The 21857-nt window shown below is 41.5% G+C and overlaps 1 protein-coding gene across 6 annotated transcripts in view; it reads left to right on the top strand.

The window, feature by feature from the left end:
- LOC120561874 (transcription activator BRG1) overlaps positions 1-21857 on the top strand; it is a 29254-nt gene that overhangs the window by 5278 nt on the left and 2119 nt on the right. The window contains exons 10-33 of one of the 6 annotated variants that reach the window (XM_039805222.1): positions 30-203; positions 317-364; positions 1189-1319; positions 6426-6483; positions 6559-6668; positions 6835-6982; positions 7096-7259; positions 7415-7481; positions 7659-7769; positions 8286-8528; positions 8662-8775; positions 12134-12241; positions 12772-12858; positions 13962-14008; positions 14093-14259; positions 14426-14589; positions 15263-15523; positions 15620-15697; positions 15818-16036; positions 16168-16430; positions 17213-17321; positions 17477-17578; positions 19812-19944; positions 20368-20507. In XM_039805222.1, the coding sequence (XP_039661156.1) occupies positions 30-203; positions 317-364; positions 1189-1319; positions 6426-6483; positions 6559-6668; positions 6835-6982; positions 7096-7259; positions 7415-7481; positions 7659-7769; positions 8286-8528; positions 8662-8775; positions 12134-12241; positions 12772-12858; positions 13962-14008; positions 14093-14259; positions 14426-14589; positions 15263-15523; positions 15620-15697; positions 15818-16036; positions 16168-16430; positions 17213-17321; positions 17477-17578; positions 19812-19944; positions 20368-20507 (3246 nt within the window). Of the gene's footprint in view, positions 1-29; positions 204-316; positions 365-1188; positions 1320-6425; positions 6484-6558; positions 6669-6834; positions 6983-7095; positions 7260-7414; positions 7482-7658; positions 7770-7864; positions 8091-8285; positions 8529-8661; positions 8776-12133; positions 12242-12771; positions 12859-13961; positions 14009-14092; positions 14260-14425; positions 14590-15262; positions 15528-15619; positions 15698-15817; positions 16037-16149; positions 16431-17212; positions 17322-17476; positions 17579-19811; positions 19945-20367; positions 20508-21857 lie in introns of those variants that run through there. The other 5 variants (XM_039805213.1, XM_039805205.1, XM_039805196.1 and 2 more) reach the window with 5 other exon arrangements.

Below are 21857 nucleotides of genomic sequence, written 5' to 3'. Positions count from 1 at the left end.
ACACACTGTATATGTGTCTGTCCTCCCAGGCTGAGGATGAGGAGGGCTATCGTAAACTGATTGACCAGAAGAAGGATAAGCGCCTGGCCTATCTGCTGCAGCAAACTGACGAGTATGTGGCCAACCTCACCGAGCTGGTCAGAGCTCACAAAGCTGCGCAGGCCCTCAAGGAGAAAAAGAAGAAGAAGAAGAAAAAGAAGAAGGTATGGAAAACAGGAGTTCAGGCACCAGTGATCTTTGTTTGGGATAATTAATGACTTTGAGAGATGAATGTGATGTCTCTGTTGTGATTCGCCAACTTCTTCTTGTCTTGCAGTTGGAGAATGCTGAGGGTCCTACTCCTGTCATGGGTCCTGATGGCGAGGTGAGCAGATGCAGCAGCTGTAATGATGGCATTTAAAGGTTAACCTTGTATAGGTTGTTGTAAATCTGTTCAAGTAAGGAAGAGGTAGTTAAAGCAAATATTCAAAGTCACTGATTTTGTGATATACTTGCTCTTCAAATATTCTGGGTTCACATTGCTGCTTTGTTTTGTTGCTTTCAGTGACCTCCTTTTAAACACAGCATAGATTACATTTCACACAAGGCTTCAGGAGGTAATGTTTTGCTTTTTAGTGTTGTCATTGCAAAAAGTAAAATCTGCACACAGTTCTTTGCTCCCAAAATGATTCTTTTGTTCACTGTTACTGTGCAACATGTGGAACAACTAGATTTCATCAGACAAAAAGCGGCACAAACAAACATCACTGTATTAAATCTGTATTATATATCAAAATAAATCTGCACCTGGTGACCAAACTTAAAAGCCATTGGCCATAGCCCATGTCAGCCTTGTGTGCATGCTCAGAAAACAAAGAAGTAAATAATATATCAGAGGTGACAACAATTGTAATGGCAAACAATATGATCAACTGTCAAACAAATCCCCAAAGAGAATAAAATGTGTGTAAAAGTGTAGAAATAATATTCATGCAGCGTACACCGACTAAAATTTTTTAATTGTATGTCATTGGTTGTTAAATTGGCCAAACAGCAGCAGCATTATGATCACTAATGTAAACTTAACTTCTACACACAGTAGCTTTGTCTCATTTCAATTAGCCACTATTTAAACCCAGCCTATTGAGACTCGCCCAGTCCGAAAGATAACTTAAACCGAGATAGCTAACTTACCTCGTCCCTCTGCAGCCTCTCGATGAGACGAGTCAGATGAGTGACCTGCCTGTGAAGGTCATCCACGTTGACAGTGGGAACATCCTGACAGGACTGGATGCTCCAAGAGCTGGACAGCTAGAGACCTGGCTGGAGATGAACCCTGGGTGAGACTGGCTGTACAGAGAAAGAGTGACTTTTGTATGAAAATGTGTGTGTCTATGGCTGTAGGTACAGCAATGTTAGTTAGCCTGCTGATCCGTTGATTAAAATACTGAATCTTGGCAAAGGAAGAATTGCCATGAAATTCATGGCCCAGAGAGGACCAATTAAAAAGCTGTGGTGAATTCTCATCTGGCACCATCAACTGGCTTGAACCTTAGTTGTAACTTAGATTTATGCTACATAAAATAAGATAAGATAGACTTTATTAATCCCACACTGGGGAAATTCCTGTGGATGGTAAAGATGCTAACTAAAATAAAAAATAAATAAAAGTTCTGTTCTAAAACTAAGGCAGCGCTGATCAAATATGAATCAAGATTCTGTAACTGCATTGCCTATTTCTCGCCTCAAATGTTTACAGAAACATATTTTAGAAAACTGTTTGCTGTAAAATTAGAATGTTTGTGACCATAGCCACAGCAAACTTTCTCATTTTACAGCTAAACGGTGAGGGGGGTCTGGCTGCAGACATCCAGTGTCAGGCTGCTTCCGTTGCAGGCTCCACTCTCAGGCTGCCTCCAGTGTCAGGACCGGAAATAACAAACTTTTTGTGCGTCTCTTAAAGGACTGAACACCCTGAATCCACGGGTTACGTTTGCAAATTGCCGAATGATAATACCGAATGTGGATGGTTTGTAATAAATAAGTTACGGTGGTTAACGGTTGACTGACGATCAGGTTATCTGACGATCTCTTATGCGCAAGAAACTTTATAATATAACTGTATACACAGTTTTGGAAGAAGCCGCTTTGTTGTTATTAAATTAAAAATTATTAAAAAATATTAAATTAATCAACACTAACACGAAAAACATGAATTTATACGTTGCATTATAAGTCTACCAGCATTATTATCGCATTAGCCTACATCAAGTGTCAAAATAAACGCCATTCATAGCCTATAGTTTAGCGACATTAGTCCATGTAAAAACGTTGAGCTTAATGGAATATGCATTTCCTAATGGAAAATGTATTTATTGACACAAGTTAATGTCTGCTCAGAGGGTTATACATACTGAAGTAATCGCAGCGGTTATGCCCCAAGCCACAGAGTAAACCCGAGACACCGGTTTGTACGTTTTCAACAGACGGTTTATTTACAAATAATGAAAATAAAATGACAAATTCGCACTGCAATCTTCTTTAAGAGAAATTCTAAATATCAAAAACTACACCTGCAGAAACGGGTGTAGAACTAGAAACATGGTGATATCACAATACATAAAAACTAGAGGTAATCTTTGAACTTACAGCTGGTTTTGGACACTTCAATCAGTCCTGTGAATGTAAAAAGCAGGCTGGTGGTTGCAGCTAAGCTTTTATTGACTGTTACTACTCCACTTTACATTCACAATATGCCAAGTATCCTTGTTTGTCACAAATCTCATCACAAAACAGCCACATGTCCTCGATTGTGGAGAATTTGAACTTAAATGGTTCCCGGATGACATCTTTCTCTAGTTCCTCAAGCTTGGAACTTTCATCCTCAGACCAAAGTCTGGCATACTGCTTTGCAGCTTCTTCCATTTCCTCCTCTCCCATTCCGACTGCACTGGGCAACTCCACCTTGGATGAAAACATATGTTGGTTTGTTTCCACCCACTCTGCTGATTTTCTACAGTCAGAAATGATCCTGGCTGCAAACTTGTCCTATGGGAAAGACAAAGAGAAAAAAGGTATTCTCCCTATAGCAAAACTACTGTACAAAGTGGCATAAACTATTATTCACGTAAAAATAACAGAGCATAAGTAGCAAAGGGACACTTAAAATGAGCTTTGTCAGAATAACCTCAGTATAAAACAGAGCATGCCTACCATCCAGGCCCGGATTGGCTAATCGGGAGCACCGGGAGAATTCCCGGTGGGCCGGTCTGGTTGTTTGGTTGTGAGGGCCGGTGTTCAGGTATGGCACTGGGTTGAAATCATAGTTGAATATTATGGATGCTGTCCCTATGCTGCCTGCACTCGCAGCCCACTTTTTGTATTTACAGTATTTATTTTTTCTTGCAGCCCACTCGCAGAGTGCGGTTAATGATGACCTATTTATGTTCGGAGTCCTCCGACGGCAGCACCTTGCTAAAAAAAAACAACTAACCGTCATCGTACACAAGTCACTGGTGCTTGTTGGAGGATGCCACCGCAAGCAAAAAGAAGCTGTTTTAAACGGGTAATAGAAGGCGCAAAACGGCACTGAAAAAGCGTCAATTTTAAAAGTAGAGCTCTAGAAAGTGACGCGGCCAGATGAACTTTTTCTATTTTTAGCAAAACGCCAAATGAAGACGTTGAGACGGGTAAGCTAAGTTAGTTAGGAGAAGTGACTGCAAACCAGCGTTTATGTTTATGAATCAAACTTGTTCTTGTAGCTCCGCAGCAGCAGCTAGTAGGCCTACTAGTCCAGTTTGCTGCTAACAGTGACAATGAAGAGCCACCAGTAAGGTTACCAAGCAGCAGCTATATGAGCCCAGAACTCCAGTTTGGGCAGGTAGGGTTCATCATTGACTGAGTATTATAAGAATTAATAAGAGTGTGGTGTTGACCTGCTCTATATGAAAAATGCCCTGGGATAATTAATGATGCCAGATGATTCGGCACTACCATAATGACACTGACTTGACTTGATCAGAAAGCTTTGTAAAAAGGAGAGATTTGTGCTGAGAATTATGACAATTTATAAAATGTGATTTAGTGTCAGAAGCAGAGCCAGTAGTGTGCATTAGGGATAGCTGCTGTCAGTGTGGATGGCACATCTACTGTAAGCTGTTGTATCAGTGTGTGTGAACAAGCAAACATGATCAGATTAGCTACAATATAATCACTTTTTATGACCAAATATTACTTGTGACCCATTATGAAAGTTGTATTAACTAGGCCTATTCAAAGGAAAAAATAGATTATGGTGTCATTAGAAAGTGCAATACGATGTATCTTGTTCTTTATTTAATCTGTGATTACTTATTTGCACAGAAACAGATTCTGATATTGTTCAACATCATTGGGTTGTTGTTAAGATGTTAACTTTTCTAATAAATCTACATTGTGAAGCAACACTTGGAAATAGTGATATTTTACAAAATACACCGAATTACAAGGATGTAGAGGACAGGGCGCTATTGCAGACCTATATACTAAGGTTTTGATTACATTTTTTTAATATAGTCATTCGTGAAGTAAAGTGGGCCGGTCTAAGGCATGAAAATCCAGGGCTGAAAATGAGTCCCAATCCGGCCCCTCTACCATCTTTTTCATCCCTAGCTTCGGGAGGCTGCAAAACAGGGTGTACTTGATCCTCTCCCTAAAAGAAAAAAACACAAATCCTCCTTTTTAAGGTCAAATACAATGATCCCATCAGGGCCAGTTCTAGATCATCAACCTTGATGGATCTAAGATAGATCTAAATACTGAACATGGATAAAGTTCAGATTCTGTAAACATTGCTGACTGAGGGATGGATTAAAAAATGACACTGTGGTAGTATTCTCAAAAAAAAGCACAACCAACTTTGTTCATTCCTGTTTTCCCAGGGTCCAGCTTTATGTCATCATCAACTAGTTTGTTATTGTGGGAACTCATTAAAATCCCCTCTGTCCCTCTACTTCCAACTCACAAACTCAAAACTGACCTCAGTGACGTCATCCATTTTCCACTTCTTCAGACGGAACACTGGTGGCACCTCACCTCGCAGGATGGCCTTTGCTGTGTCTGTCCAGTGGGCAAACTGTTTGCCATGGCTGAAATAAAGAAAAAAATAAGCGTTGGCTATAACAAAGATTGTGTTAGGTAAGGTGTTAATATTTCCAAGACAATCAAGTAAGTCTAAGTCTAAGAGCAAGTAAAAAGAAAACAAGAAAAGTTTAAATTAGCCAATAACAAGACATGAGAGTACACAAAGACACAGACACACACAAATCCATACCTTTGAATATAATAGCATTTTTAATGTGAACATCGTGGTGCTGCTGAAGCTTGGCTCGTTGGCTGGGTTTGTATTTGGGGCAAAGGGGGCAGTGGAACAGCTTACAACAAGCTGTGCAGCGTTCCACTTTAAACCCTCTACCCTCTTCATAGATTGAACGATGCATCTACATAACACAGAAAAAGTGCTGTTAAAATATATGTATTTCAATTGGTAAAAGTATAAAACGAGTGGAATGAAGGATAGAAAAACTTAAAAACTTATCCTCATGTCATTTTCATTTAGACAACAAATAACCTGAGCGTCAGTCAACCGTTAGCCACCGTTAGCGTAAAAAATTACAACCCATCCACGTTAGTAACATTCAGTAATTTGCGTGCGTAAGGCAGCTAGTAAAACAGCAAACATATGGTGTGTGTTTATGTCTATATCTATATATACATATTTGTTACTTACTGTTGTCCCAACGGTAGTTAATTTGCGGCAATAAATCTTCTTCCCCTACTTTTTCGTTGTTTTTAGTTGCAATATATACGCCGGACTCCTTTAAAACACGCAGAAAAGTTTGTTATTTCCGGTCCTGACACTGGAGGCAGCCTGAGAGTGGAGCCTGCAACGGAAGCAGCCTGACACTAGAGGTCTGCAGCCAGACCCTCTTGTAAACAGTACACTAAAATATGTTTCTGAAAAAATGATGTGAGAAATATGCTATGCAGTAAAACAATCTTGATTCATATTTGATCAGTGCTGCCTAGTTTGACGGGTTTAACCGCAGTTCCCGAGGAGTGCTGACTGTGTTAGAGACTCCTCGCCTCTAATTGGTTGTTTTCCTTATGACGTTAGGAGCACCAGGAGGAGGCAGAGGAATGTGATTTTTTTTTTTTCATTCATGTAGTCATGATTCATGTAGTACTGTTAGGATGTAGTGCCAGTTTGAACAAATATGACAAAAAGTAATTTTTTATCAAAGTTACCAACTGTAGCTTTAAGCCAGCTTTTTTAATTAATTCACTTTAAGGCTTTTAGGTGTGTGATTAAAAATGAACATCTGCATGAGGATGACCTGTACAGTTAAAAGGTTCAGACACAGGGGCTGATAGTCAATCTGATATGAGTATGCATGTATTTTGTCCAGTTATGAGGTGGCTCCTCGCTCAGACAGTGAAGACAGCGAGGAGGAGGAAGAGGAGGAGGTGGGTTGTTTTAAAAGACATGTTTAAAGCCAGTTTCATATTCACTGCTCCAATCACTGACAAGCTGTCTGGCAGGAGGAAGAGGAGGAGCCTCAGCCATCGGCTACTCAGGTGGAGGAAAAAAAGAAGATTACAGACCCCGACTGCGAAGACGTGTCAGAGGTGGACGTCCGACACATCATCGAGTGAGTACATATAAGGAGTACTACGTTTGGATCCATTTTTCTACCATTTATGTTCTCAGGGCCACCCAAACAAAAAAATTTGCTCATAAGGTATTTTACAAAAAGCGTCCACCAACTTACATTATGCCATGATTAATAATAAAACTGTTATGTGTTTCCTCTGCAGAAATGCTAAACAGGACGTGGATGATGAATATATTGGTGCAGCGTTCGCCCGAGGCCTCCAGTCTTATTATTCTGTGGCTCACGCTGTCACAGAAAAGGTGGAGAAACAGTCCAGTTTGCTAATAAACGGACAACTCAAACAGTATCAGGTAAACAAGCACAATCAGATAGATTACATGATATTCTCTACCTTGCCATACACAAATACATTTTTGAATTTTATGACTTGACAAAGGAGATAAATGCTTTGCTTGACTGTCAGATTAAAGGTCTGGAGTGGCTGGTTTCCCTCTACAACAATAATCTGAATGGGATCCTGGCAGATGAGATGGGTCTGGGAAAAACCATCCAGACTATCGCCCTCATAACGTACCTCATGGAGAACAAACGGCTCAATGGTCCCTACCTCATCATTGTACCCCTCTCGTTAGCATAACCTCTTTATTTGCAAAAATACCTTGTTGTTTTGTTCTTATTCCTCATGGAAGTTATTTACACAAACACTACAAATGAAGAAAAACGGATTTTGTAGTATTCCGAATACATTGTTAAATGGTAACAGAGCTGCCTCTCATTGACAGAACTCTTTCTAACTGGGTGTATGAGTTTGACAAGTGGGCACCGACAGTCGTGAAAGTGTCCTACAAGGTGGGTTTTTGCAGCCAAAACGTGTGTTTCTACAAATGCACTTATCAGTTGTTTTGTAACTTTTGCTTTTATTGTCAAATATTGAGACCTGCTGAAGTCGATGTATTCAAGGAGATGATGCTTTTTTTATATAAATATTTCTTTCATATTTGTAATTTTCAATTTTTCTTCTTTCAGGGGTCTCCTGCTGCCAGGAGAGCCTTTGTCCCCCAACTGCGCAGTGGCAAGTTTAATGTTTTACTCACCACTTACGAGTACATCATCAAGGATAAACAAGTACTGGCCAAGGTGAGATGGGATGTACAAACACAAGCGGAAGGACACGCACAAACACACCCAGGCAGTCATAGTAAAATTATTTTTTGTTAAAATTTAATTTTGCTTGAGGTTTTGATGTGTTTTTCTTTGTCATCTCCCACTTCCTAAATCCCCAAAGTCTAAAAGTGTTTTATCCTGGCCAATCTGACCGTCCCCTATGCTGCATCTCAGTGCTTTCTCCTAGGTGCTGCCACACTGACACCACCTGTATACTGCGTCTCCCACTGTCCTCTGTGAACGTCATGCTGCTATGCACTCATGTAGTCATATAGGCTTCCTGACTGCTCAAAGGTGGGTGTTGTTCCCCATATGGTGGCTCAAGGCTTTGGCTTGGGACTGAGCCAGCATGGTCATGAGGACACTGGATAAGAGATCTTCCTTATGACCACTTGATGTTTTTGGTTGGTTTGGATCCAACGAGACAGTATAGTCACAGTTTTATCTAAATGTACTCCTCTCCTCACTCCCTTACCTCAACCCCACCAGATTCGTTGGAAATACATGATCGTGGACGAAGGCCACCGTATGAAGAACCACCACTGTAAGCTGACCCAGGTCCTGAACACCCACTACCTGGCCCCACGGCGAGTCCTGCTGACAGGAACGCCGCTGCAGAACAAACTACCCGAGCTCTGGGCGTTGCTAAACTTCCTCCTGCCCACCATCTTCAAGAGTTGCAGCACCTTTGAGCAGTGGTTCAACGCCCCTTTCGCTATGACTGGAGAGAAGGTGGAGAGAGTGACTCAACTGTGCCCACATCCCATTCCTTTTTTTAAAAAGTGTTTGAGATGACAACAGGCAGGAGGTATACTGTCTTTCTTGCCAAATAACTTGCCAAATTTCTGCTTCTTTTACTCTGCAGGTGGACCTTAATGAAGAGGAGACCATCTTGATAATCCGTCGTCTCCACAAAGTACTTCGCCCCTTTCTGTTACGCAGATTAAAGAAGGAAGTGGAGGCACAGCTTCCAGAGAAGGCATGTTTCACCACACACACACACAGCAGACACACTAACATAAACTCACCTAAAGGATAATTAGGAACACCTGTAATATTTCTTGTTAATGCAGTTATCTAATCAACCAATCACATGGCAGCTGCTTCAATGCATTTAGGGGTGTGGTCCAGGTCTAGACAATCTCCTGAACTCCAAACTGAATGTCAGAATGGAAAAGAAAGGTGATGTAAGCAACTTTGAGCGTGGTTGAGGCATGGTTGTTGGTGCCAGACGGGCTGGTCTGAGTATTTCACAACCTGCTCAGTTACTGGGATTTTCATGCACAACCATTTCTAGGGTTTACAAAGAATTATCTGAAAAAGGAAAAACATCCAGTATGCGGCAGTCCTCTGGGCAAAAAATGCCTCATTCAGGTCAGAGGAGAATGGGCCAAAGTGATTCAAGCTGATAGAAGATCAAATTTGACTCAAATAACCACTTGTTACAACTGAGGTATGCAGCAAAGCATTTGTGAAGCCACAACACGCACAACCTTGAGGCTGATCGGCTACACCAGCAGAAGACCCCACCGTATACTCATCTCCACGCCCGCCGATAGGGGGGGACAAACGGGTCTGTTGTCCCGGGCCCACAGTAGGGGGGGGCCCAGAACTGGGGGCCCAGAACTGGGCCCTCATTAAATTATGGAATAATTGAAAAACATTTTTTTAAATAGGCCTATTTGTGGAAAAAAATATGTAATATTTGAGTTACATAAAAGCTTATTTGTTTTCTTCCTAATTGTCCTTGAAATAGTGGTCAAGAACCCCCCCACCCCCAACACAAAAATGGTTTGGCCACTTATCAAAAGTTGATGTTGTTTTCAGTAGATTTGAAGTTCAGTATGCTCAAAATGTCCGGTCAGCACAAGTCCGGTGCTCAGAAAAGGAAGGAAAAGAGAAGAAGAAAATAGAGGCCTTAGAGATTTTCTAAACAAATATTTTTAAAAAAGGTGGTGACGGTGAAGCTGGAACTGTCAACGTAGAGCAAGGTAAGAAACAGCGCAGCCAACGTTTACGAGCCATGTAACGTAAGCTAACAGGCCAGCTCTCATGTTAACGTCCATTAGCTTGTATAAAAGCCTGAGACAACACGTTCTCTTTACAGAAAGAGTTGAGTTTGGTAGCTCCGTCAGAGAGGATGAGACAGAGAGGAGAGAGATCCAGCTGCTGTCAGGTGACAGAGAGAGTGATGCGGGAGGGGCCCGCTGCCTCGCAACGGAGGGACAGAGTCAGGCTACCGGTGAGAGAGAGAGAGAGAGAGAGACAGAGAGAGAGATGCGGGAGGGGCCCGCTGCCCTGTCGGAGAGTCTGAGCAGGATGGATCAGAGACTGATCACATTAATTTCAGTGAGAGATGTGAGGAGAGGAGAGGAAGATCAGATTAGAGGAAGATCAGAGGAGAGGAAGAGCATAGGAGAGGAAGAGCATAGGAGAGGAGCAGGAGAGGAAGAGGAGAGGAGAGGACCAGGAGAGGAAGAGCAGAGGAGAGGTACAGGAGATGAACAGGAGAGGAGAGGAACAGGAGAGGAAGAGCAGGGGAGAGGAAGAGCAAGGAAAAAGGAGAGATCTGGGCGCGGGGGGCCCATCTAAGCTTATCTCGTCCCGGGCCCAGGCAGCTGTCAGCTGGCCTGCTCATCTCCACTAAAAATAGGAAAATGAGGCTACAATTTGCACAAGCTCACCAAAGTTGGACAGTTGAAGACTGTAAAAATGTTGCCTGGTCTGATGAGTCTCGATTTCTGTTGAGACATTCAGATGGTAGAGTCAGAATTTGACATGAACAGAATGAGAACATGGATCCATCATGCCTTGTTACCACTGAGCAGGCTGGTGGTGGTCTAATGGTGTGGAGGATGTTTTCTTGGCACACTTTACAGTCCCTCCAGAAAAACGCGATTACGTGATCGCATAATTCAATGCATAATCAGCCAAAGTCCGCATATTCGGCCCCCGCATATGCCGCATTTTTTCAAATATGTTGCACTTTCGCCGCATAAATTGCCGATTTCCGCGCAAAATATGCGGTGCTTGCATGATTTCATAATCCCCGCATTTTCGTTGCAAAAAAGTCACATATATCTTAGCAGAAAGTTGAAAAAATGTTGCGTTTATTTCACACAAGAGCAGCTATTTTCTCCTGTTGCCATGGGAACGTTATGAAGTGACATAATTACGCGACGTAAGGAGGTTGAATTTGACATGTACTTTGAGTCTCTTAAGTTGGTATCCAATAAGAAACCTATCTTAATATCTGATGTCTACTCAAATGTCTTTGTGTAAGTGCTCCTGCTGTCTATATTATTAACGATTTTTGAAAGTCTGTCACTTTTGTATCTTTTATTTCCCTCTGTTTAGACTATTACTTTTATTTTTACTTTAATATTATATTATTTGTATATATTTTTGTATCTTATTTGTTTAATTATTGCAATGACTGAATATCTGTAAACTATTTTTGGAAATTAAGTTTAAAAAAAGCAGGGTGTTGGGGGAATCACTTTTTCTTCTCTTTTTCATCAAACCGCAATTTTTGCAAGTTCCGCAATTTCATCGCATAAAATTGCATAAATATCCCGCATATTCCATCGCATTTTTTAAGAAAACGTGCCGCATAATCAAGGATATTTGCCCGCAACAATCACAAAAAAACTCGCGTTTTTCTGGAAGGACTGACTTTAGGCCCCTTAGTACCAATTGGGCATCGTTTAAATGCCACAGCCTACCTGAGCATTGTTTCTGACCATGTCCATCCCTTTATGACCAACATGTACCCATCCTCTGATGACTACTTCCAGCAGGATAATGCACCATGTCACAAAGTTCGAATAATTTCAAATTGGTTTCTTGAACATGACAATGAGTTCACTGTACTAAAATTGCCCCCACAGTCACCAAATCTCAACCCAATAGAACATCTTTGGGATGTGGTGGAGGGAGCTTCGTACCCTGGATGTGCATCCCATAAATCTCCATCAACTGCAAGATGCTATCCTATCAATATGGGCCAACATTTCTAAAGAATGCTTCCAGCACCTTGTTGAATCAATGCCACGAAGAATTAAGGCAGTTCTGAAGGCAAAAGGGGGTCAAACACGGTATTAGTAGGGTGTTCCTAATAATCCTTTAGATGAGTGTATACACATGCAAATAGACAAGCACATATTAGTCCAGATGATCTGCTAATGGATGGGAAACAAATCCTGAAGTGTTCTCTAGTATTTTTTATTTTTTTATTTAATATTTGCAATGCTGGTAAATGTAATGGTGGATATACCTCTACCTCTACCCCCCTCCCCACCCCCCATTTAATTCCACCTGTCTCTTCTCTCCGTCAGGTGGAATATGTGATCAAGTGTGACATGTCGTCTCTTCAGAGGGTGCTGTACAGGCACATGCAGGCCAAGGGGGTCCTGCTCACTGATGGATCAGAGAAGGACAAGAAGGTGAGGACATTAACACTTAAACACTGTGGATATTTGGTTCGGGAATCCTTATAACTAAAAAACACCAAAATAAAATTGTCTCTACTCCATGTGTGTTATGATACATGATAGTTTTTTTAGTTTTTTTTAATAATAGGCCTTGATAATACATGGCACTAGATGATTTATATAACACTTGGAGATTTATTAAAAGTGACAGGTCTAGAACATATACTGCGATTTGTGCCAGAGTTGGTGTTTGGCTTTTACTGTCACAAAAGACTTAAATTATTTGACATTTATAAATATTTTTTAGAGAAAGTTGCAAGTGAAATAAAATCTGATCTTTTTTGTTGTTTGTTTAGTTTTATTTTCATTCTTAGGGTTATTATTATTATTCTTGGCTCTCACATTTAAAAATGTATTGCTTTAATTGAAGCCTTGAGAGTGAATTGATGATTGTCCTTGGACTAACCTTTATGAATAAATATTGAATGAAAGAAGACAATTGTGATTACAAGCCTTATGATTTGTCTCATTGTGTTTACCAGGGTAAAGGTGGCACAAAGACGCTGATGAACACCATCATGCAGCTGAGGAAGATCTGTAACCACCCTTACATGTTCCAGCAGATAGAGGTACTATTGAGGAGTTGCAAAAACATGTATTTGTTTCACTGTGTATTGTGTAGATTTGTCAGGATATAATGAGCCAGTGGGGCGGCTGTGGTTCAGGAAGTAGAGCGGGTTGTCTACTGATTGGGTTGGTGGTTCAATCCAATGATCCCCAATTGCTGATGGTCAGGCCAGCACCCTGGCCTGGCCTGGCACCCTGCATGGTAGCTCGCTGTGTGTGTGTGTGTGTGTGTGTGTGTGTGTGTGTGTGTGTGTGTGTGTGTGTGTGTGTGTGTGTGTGTGTGTGTGTGTGTGTGTGTGTGTGTGTGTGTGTGTGTGTGTGTGAATGGGTGAATGGGTGAATGGGTGAATGGGTGAATGAACGGCAAAAACCTTAAAAGCGCTAAATAAATGTATTTACCATGTGTGTCTCTTTCCACACAAAATTGACTTTGTGGCGATGCTGAAGGGAGCTGAATAATACAAGCTTCAAAATAAAGCCACATACTAAAGTGTTTGCCTTTGTGGGCCCTATTGTAACAATCTAAGCGTATGGTGTGAAGCACATGGCGCAGGTGCATTTAGAGTGTGTCCTAATCCACTTTTGCACTTTTGTGTGTTTTGGGCGTAACAGTGCGTTATCTCCCATTCCCTTTAAAAGCCAGGCGCGTTTGTACCTTGGCGCATTGCTATTATGATGACGGATTTGCACAGTAATATTTTTATTTGTAATATTTTGCATGTTTGTGTGCTGCTGCGCTTCCCTGTGTTGTGTGTGTGTGTGTGTGTGTGTGTGTGTGTGTGTGTGTGTGTGTAACAAACATAGTGTGCATGCGCTGTGCATAAGCCTAAGCGCATTTTACTAATGTGCTGTTAAAATAACAATAAACTCCGGCGCGATCACTTCCCGCTGCCTCAAGATAGCAATACGCTAAGAATTCACCTGAACATACCTCCCTGTAAGAACGTCACGCCCATGGGCGCAAAGATGGGCGTAGGTGAATTTGCTATTTAAACGACGTGGGCGCTGGACGGTCTTAAAATAGCAAAGACACTTTTTTTTTTTGCAAGATAGGGCTCTGTGTATTTGACTAAATTACAGAATAAATTCTCGATTGCTTTTGCAGGAATCTTTCTCTGAACATTTAGGATTCTCTGGTGGGATAGTCCAGGGGTAAGTGCTAATTCCACTTCAAGATCAACATCACACATACACAAACTGTAACCCTTGTAACCCAACCACCTACCTTTACGTCAGTCCTGACCTATATCGGGCATCAGGAAAGTTTGAGGTGTTGGATCGAATCCTGCCAAAGCTGAGAGCCACAAACCACAAAGTGCTGCTCTTCTGTCAGATGACCTCACTCATGACCATCATGGAGGACTACTTTGCCTATCGCAGCTTCAAGTATCTGCGTCTGGATGGTGAGACACTTTACTTATATACGTGTTTGTGAAGTTATCCTTTATTCTTATTGTATTTCATTTATTCCTTTTCCTTAAATCTTGTTTCTTTTGTAACACTTTCTTGCTAAACCTTTATTTCCTTCATGTGCTTTTCTTCTCTTTCCCCTCCTCCCTAACATCTCAGGCACTACAAAAGCTGAAGATAGAGGAATGTTACTGAAGACATTCAATGAACCGGGATCAGAGTACTTTATCTTCCTTCTGAGCACAAGAGCTGGAGGCCTCGGCCTAAATTTGCAGTCTGCCGACACTGTGGTTATTTTTGACTCTGACTGGAACCCACATCAGGTGGGATGCATGTTTATATTAATTTACAAAAGACACAATTTAATCAAAAATCAAGCTGCTCTCAACTTCTAGTTGCTTAAGGTGTTAGAGCAGTTAGAGGCTAGTGTCTACAGGACACTTGCACATAACAATAGACATGAACACAGCAACAAAGAGACCTCAGATTCAGAATCCAGAGTTTAGAGAAAAGACAATATATGTTACTAGTAGTCCGTTTTGATTCAACAAGAGAATAGTGCTGAAGTGCTGTGTTTAGTAGCTAATTGAACCTTTGCTAGCTTATGATTTGAATCACAGAGCGCCATGACTTCTTGCATTGTATTTTAAAGAAATGCATAATTAAAAAAAAAGAGTCAAACACAAAGCAAAGTACTGTAAAACTGGAATACAGCTAGCAGTATTTTCAAATTTCAAATGTTGTAGACAAAGCCAGCTTATGCGATTTAAGAATGCTACACTTAGTCAGTTGAGTTGGTGGAGTTAGAGTGGCTCAGGCAACCTTTGCACACACACTGCTATAAGAATTTGGCCATATGTGGCCCAGACCACCTCCAAATGTGGTCTGAGTGATAAGATCTCAATGCATCATCGATGTCGAGTTTTCCACTTGTAATCGGTTCACCCAAAACGCATGTTAATGCCAGGTCTGAACAGGGCTTTTGTTCTTCTCCAGGACCTGCAGGCTCAGGACCGAGCCCACCGTATTGGTCAACAGAACGAGGTGCGTGTGCTACGTCTTTGCACAATCAACAGTGTTGAAGAGAAAATCCTGGCTGCTGCCAAGTACAAACTTAACGTGGACCAAAAGGTCATTCAGGCTGGCATGTTTGATCAGAAGTCTTCCAGCCACGAGCGCAGGGCCTTCCTGCAGGCCATCCTGGAACACGAGGAGCAAGACGAGGTCTGGGGTCAGGAAGTCTGTCTACGCATTAATGTGTGTGCGTGCGTGCACCAGAAACAGTCAGAAGCACAATTTTAAAGAGTGAGCCTGCTTATGCTCTGATTGCCGATGTGTGCTTGCTGTATTCAGGAGGAGGATGAGGTGCCAGATGATGAGACGGTCAACCAGATGATTGCCAGGAGTGAGGAGGAGTTTGACCAGTTCATGGTCAGTGTTTTGAAGACAAATTACAGCTCATACAAGTCTTTAACTAAAGCCTTAACCAACATCCTCTCCCTACATATTGTATGTTCCGTGGCCCTTTTTTTCTTCCTCTCCCTCCCTCAGCGTATGGACCTAGACAGGCGTCGCGAGGATGCCCGTAACCCACGGCGAAAACCTCGTCTGATGGAGGAGGACGAGCTGCCCACTTGGATCATGAAGGACGACGCTGAGGTTGAACGGCTGACCTGCGAGGAAGAGGAGGAGAAAATGTTTGGACGAGGTTCTCGACAGCGGAAGGAGGTGGATTACAGCGATTCACTGACGGAGAAGCAGTGGATCAAGGTTATTAGCCTCATGCAGCAGGGGCAGAGCTGAGAAATAAATCAAATTTAAATACAACATAAAACTTCTTCGCTTCCTGGAGTAAAAGGTTGATTAGTCTTTTAATCTCTCAGTCTGTGTTTCCCGTGCAGGCGATAGAGGAGGGCACACTAGAGGAGATCGAGGAAGAGGTACGTCACAAAAAGACGACCCGCAAGAGGAAGCGTGACCGCGACCTGGATCTCCCAGGTCCCTCCTCTTCCTCGGGGGGACGAGGTCGAGGGGACAAAGATGAAGATGGGAAGAGGCAGAGGAAGAGGGGACGACCACCTGCTGAGAAACTCTCCCCCAACCCCCCCGCCCTCACAAAGAAGATGAAGAAGATCGTGGACGCTGTCATCAAGTATAAAGACAGGTAGCTCACAAGTTTTGTGTTGGTTATTCACTGACATTAAAAGATGTTGCAATGTTTTTACTGACCCCTTACTCATCTCTGTTGTGGCCATCATTATTTAGTCTCAGGACAACTTAAGGTCAAATGTTGCACTTCCTTGAACATTTATAGAAACTGAGAGAAGTCACCAGTTTTCACAACAGCTTACACACATTTTCTGAAATAACACTTCAAAAATTCAAAAATAAATATCACTAAATCAGACATTTTAAATTATGCTATCATGAATTAAACCATCAGATGTCACACAAATGGCATCAAATACATACAAAGTGAAGTAGAGCGCACAATATTTGCATAAACGTTATTTAATAGTCACCAATAATGCATGTATATGTACAATGTCTGTACCACTGCTAGCTGGACTTAAAGACTTAAGAATTTAAATGCATGCTATGTGGACGGTCCTACAGATTGAGTGCTTTAACTCTTAATAACTTTTATTAATTGGCTTTTATATGTTTGCTGACAGTATTTTATTTATGAAGACGTGGGGCTGTGGATTAAGGAAAAAGTAATGTGTAGGGTTTTTAAAAAAAATTTCAAATCTAAAATTTAACTAGAAACTGGCAAACAGTGGTGGATCTGAACTCTAAAGCTAAAGTTTTTATTCATAGATAAGAGTGATTATGAAAGTTGTCTCTCATCCATAGTGTTTAAGTAGAATAAATGAACAAAGGGACATTTAATTTGATGAATTCTAAAAGTGTTTTGTCTCATCCCGATAATGTCATTTCCTGCAGCGCCAGTGGGCGTCAGCTGAGCGAGGTGTTCATCCAGCTGCCATCTCGAAAAGAGCTGCCAGAGTACTACGAACTGATCCGCAAGCCTGTGGACTTCAGGAAGATCAAGGTTAGATCAGAAAAAAATATTCTTTTGGGGTAAGTTGGTTACTGCAGCTGCAAAGTATCGCCCATACAACAAAAAAAGACAACAAGAAAATGTATAGGTTAACAGATACACATCACATGTTACTAAGTGATGTACATACTGTATCTTCGCTGTAGGAGAGGATTCGAGGTCATCGCTATCGCAGTCTGGGTGACCTGGAGAGAGACGTCATGCTGCTTTTCCAAAACGCTCAGACCTTCAACCTGGAGGGATCACTGGTGAGACTTACTGTGTACAGTCTTTACTCAAGGACGCAGAAAAACACCTGCTGTCCTCGTCTCTACTGTATACTGTTCAGTGAGAGTATTTTGTACACCTGTCACTTGGTGAATGGTTGATTTGTGCCCATTACAGAAATAACTTTTTGTCTTCTTTTTATATCTCAGCCACTACTTGTCCTATATTTAGGAAACTTGGAGGCTTGGTGAACCATAATTAAATGCCAAAAGTCTGATTGGTGAAACTTGGTGGGCATTATACATTTTTTAACAGAATTTTTTGGTTATATATACATGGATTGCACTGATCAGAAAGCTTTAAATAAAGGACATTAAAGCTATAACTGCTACGTCACTGGAGAAATTATGCATCTTGTTGCTGATTGGCCCACCAGATGCCTTCATCATGTGTGGCAGACGACTATTTCTGTCTGTCAGTGCCTTGCGAAAGTATTCGGCCCCCTTGAACTTTTCGACCTTTTGCCACATTTCAGGCCTCAAACATAAAGATATAAAACTGTAATTTTTTGTGAAGAATCAACAACAGGTGGGACACAATCATGAAGTGGAACGAAATTTATTGGATATTTCAAACCTTTTAAACAAATAAAAAACTGAAATATTGGGCGTGCAAAATTATTCAGCCCCCTTAAGTTAATACTTTGGGCGCCACCTTTTGCTGCGATTACAGCTGTAAGTCGCTGGGGTATGTCTCCATCAGTTTTGCACATCGGAGACTGACATTTTTGCCCATTCCTCCTTGCAAAACAGCTCGAGCTCAGTGAGGTTGGATGGAGAGCGTTTGTGAACAGCAGTTTTCAGTTCTTTCCACAGATTCTCGATTGGATTCAGGTCTGGACTTTGACTTGGCCATTCTAACACCTGGATATGTTTATTTGTGAACCATTCCATTGTAGATTTTGCTTTATGTTTTTGGATCATTGTCTTGTTGGAAGACAAATCTCCGTCCCAGTCTCAGGTCTTTGCAGACTCAATCAGGTTTTCTTCCAGAATGGTCCTGTATTTGGCTCCATCCATCTTCCCATCAATTTTAACCATCTTCCCTGTCCCTGCTGAAGAAAAGCAGGCCCAAACCATGATGCTGCCACCACCATGTTTGACAGTGGGGATGGTGTGTTCAGAGGTGATGAGCTGTGTTGCTTTTACGCCAAACATAACGTTTTGCATTGTTGCCAAAAAGTTCGATTTTGGTTTCATCTGACCAGAGCACCTTCTTCCACATGTTTGGTGTGTCTCCCAGGTGGCTTGTGGCAAACTTTCAACGACACTTTTATGCATATCTTTAAGAAATGGCTTTCTTCTTGCCACTCTTCCATAAAGGCCAGATTTGTGCAGTATACGACTGATTGTTGTCCTATGGACAGAGTCTCCCGCCTCAGCTGTAGATCTCCGCAGATTCATCCAGAGTGATCATGGGCCTCTTGGCTGCATCTCTGATCAGTCTTCTCCTTGTATGCGCTGAAAGTTTAGAGGGACGGCCGGGTCTTCGGAGATTTGTAGTGGTCTGATACTCCTTCCATTTCAATATTATCGCTTGCACAGTGCTCCTTGTGATGTTTAAAGCTTGGGAAATCTTTTTGTATCCAAATCCGGCTTTAAACTTCTCCACAACAGTATCTCGGACCTGCCTGGTGTGTTCCTTGTTCTTCATGATGCTCTCTGCACTTTACACGGACCTCTGAGACTATCACAGAGCAGGTGCATTTATACGGAGACTTGATTACACACAGCTGGATTCTATTTATCATCATTAGTCATTTAGGTCAACATTGGATCATTCAGAGATCCTCACTGAACTTCTGGAGAGAGTTTGCTGCACTGAAAGTAAAGGGGCTGAATAATTTTGCACCCAATTTTTCAGTTTTTTATTTGTTAAAAAAGTTTGAAATATCCAATAAATTTCGTTTCACTTCATGATTGTGTCCCACTTTTTGTTGATTCTTCACAAAAAATTACAGTTTTATATCTTTATGTTTGAAGCCTGAAATGTGGCAAAAGGTCGAAAAGTTCAAGGGGGCCGAATACTTTCGCAAGGCACTGTATATGGAATAAGATTCCACTTGGCCCGTTGAAGTTGTTGATCCAGTCGGGGAAAGGCTCCTGCCAGCTGGCTCCCACTATGGAGGGTCTGATGATGGCGATGTTAAGTTTGTCTTGCTCCTGATGATGATAATAAAAGTTGTTTTCTGCCATGTTTTTCTCATGTGAGCAGATATATGAAGACTCCATCGTCCTCCAGTCAGTGTTTACCAGTTTGAGGCAAAAGATCGAGAAGGAGGAGGAAAGTGAAGGAGAGGAGAGTGAGGAAGAGGAAGACGAGCTGGAGGAAGGATCAGAAACTGAATGTAAGCATGTCCATTTTGGTTTGTTGTTTGTATATGCAATTTATGTTTTAGTTAATTTGTGATTCCCTTTGTCAGTGGTAAGAATGTGCTGTGATGTCCTTTTTTATTTTATTCTATAACTTAACTTATTATGCTATTAGTTATGTGATAGCACAGTTGGAGTGTAGTCAGAAATTCATTTCACTGCTTGTTGTAAGTGTATGACTGCATGTGACAAATAAACTTGAACTTGAACTTTTCGTCATTGATAATTTTTTGCTCGAGACAGACACTTAAGTTCATTTTCACTTACATTGTTTTGAGTGCTTTTTCACGCTTTAGATTAGTCTTAGTTTTATTTATGCCATAAACATGTTACGTGTGTGTGTGTTGTGTGTGTGTGTGTGTGTGTGTGTGTGTGTGTGTGTGTGTGTGTGTGTCCAGCTCGCTCAGTGAAAGTGAAGATCCGTCTGGGAAAGAAGGATAAAGGTGGAGATCGAGGGAAGGGTCGCAGCAGACGATCAGGACGCAGCAGAGCCAAACCTGTTGTTAGTGATGACGACTCTGAGGATGAGCAGGAAGAGGTAACTCTGTGTGTGTGTGTGTGTGTGTGTGTGTGTGTGTGTGTGTGTGTGTGTGTGTGTGTGTGTGTGTGTGTGTGTGTGTGTGTGTGTGTGTTTGTGTGTGTGTGTGTGTGTCCGTCCGTCTTTAAAAGAACCAGTTAAGTGACACAGGGGATGTGTTGTGAAAGATCAATTAAAAAAATATTCCTTCAGAGAGTGAAAATATCAAAATTAGTATTACGTAGAGTATGGAATAAATTATGGAATTGCTCAGGTGAAGACTCACTTCTTTTCCATTCGTGGCTCAGTCATATGTTTCTACATGCTTGATCTTAGCAGACATGAAGCAACAAACCTGCAGAGTGTAAAAATGACTAAATGTAAAAATGGACGCCTATTTTCTCTTTGTCCTTAATTATGTCTGCTAAAACCGTTGTGTTTTGGTTTGCAGGATACCTTAAAGTGCTCATTTTATGCTTTTTGGCTTTCCCCTTTTCATTATTGTGTTATATATCTTTTTGTACACGTTATAGGTTTACAAAGTGAAAAAGCCCAAAGTCCACCCCAAAGGGACTTACCATCTTCCAGAGAAAACACTGTTCACAAACTGCTCCAAACAGCTCTGTTGTAGTCCAGCCTTTACTTCCATGACGAACGTGTGTCACTTTGTAACACGTTATAATGCTCACCTAGCTGCTAGCATGGCACGCCCTCATACTCTGCAACTGACTAGCTAGCAGTACTTACTGCGCATGTGCAACTCCCAACAAAGATGGTACAGAAGTGAGATGCCTCACTCTGTAGCTAAAACAGAGATCTCAACACACAGGGTGAAAAGAGGAGCTGCAGCAATTTGCAGTACAACAAATATATGGTGTTTTCTGAAAATTAAACCACGTAAACCTATTCTGGTTCTGAAAATGAACATAATATGAGCACTTTAAAACATGTTGACCGATTTCAGTTAAAGCGTAACTCTCGCCAAAATGCAACCTAGGGTCTTTTTGTGAATGTACCCGAGTCAAACTTTCGTTTAAAAGCATATTTAGGACGGAATTGCCACTTTTAAGATTTACCATATTTTTGTTTTTTGGTCAAATGGCCTTTTGAATGGGAGTGCTAGGGGCACTTTTATGCTAGCCTCAAAATAGCTATTTTTAAAACACTAAGAAGGCTCAACACAACATGCTTTGGTGTAGAGCCCCTGGTGATACTTCGAGCAAAGTTTAATGTTGTGTTGAGCCTTCTTAGTGTTTAAAAAATAACTATTTTGAGGCTAGCATAAAAGGCCCCTGCCCCACTCCCATTCAAAAGGCCATTTGATCGAAAAACGGTCAATCTTAAAAGTGGCAATTCCGTCCTAAATATGCT

Source organism: Perca fluviatilis, chromosome 1, assembly GCF_010015445.1.
Source record: "Perca fluviatilis chromosome 1, GENO_Pfluv_1.0, whole genome shotgun sequence".
Taxonomy (NCBI): domain Eukaryota; kingdom Metazoa; phylum Chordata; class Actinopteri; order Perciformes; family Percidae; genus Perca; species Perca fluviatilis.
Note: the sequence above shows the minus strand (reverse complement) of the source record. Positions and strands in the feature narration are given on the sequence as shown.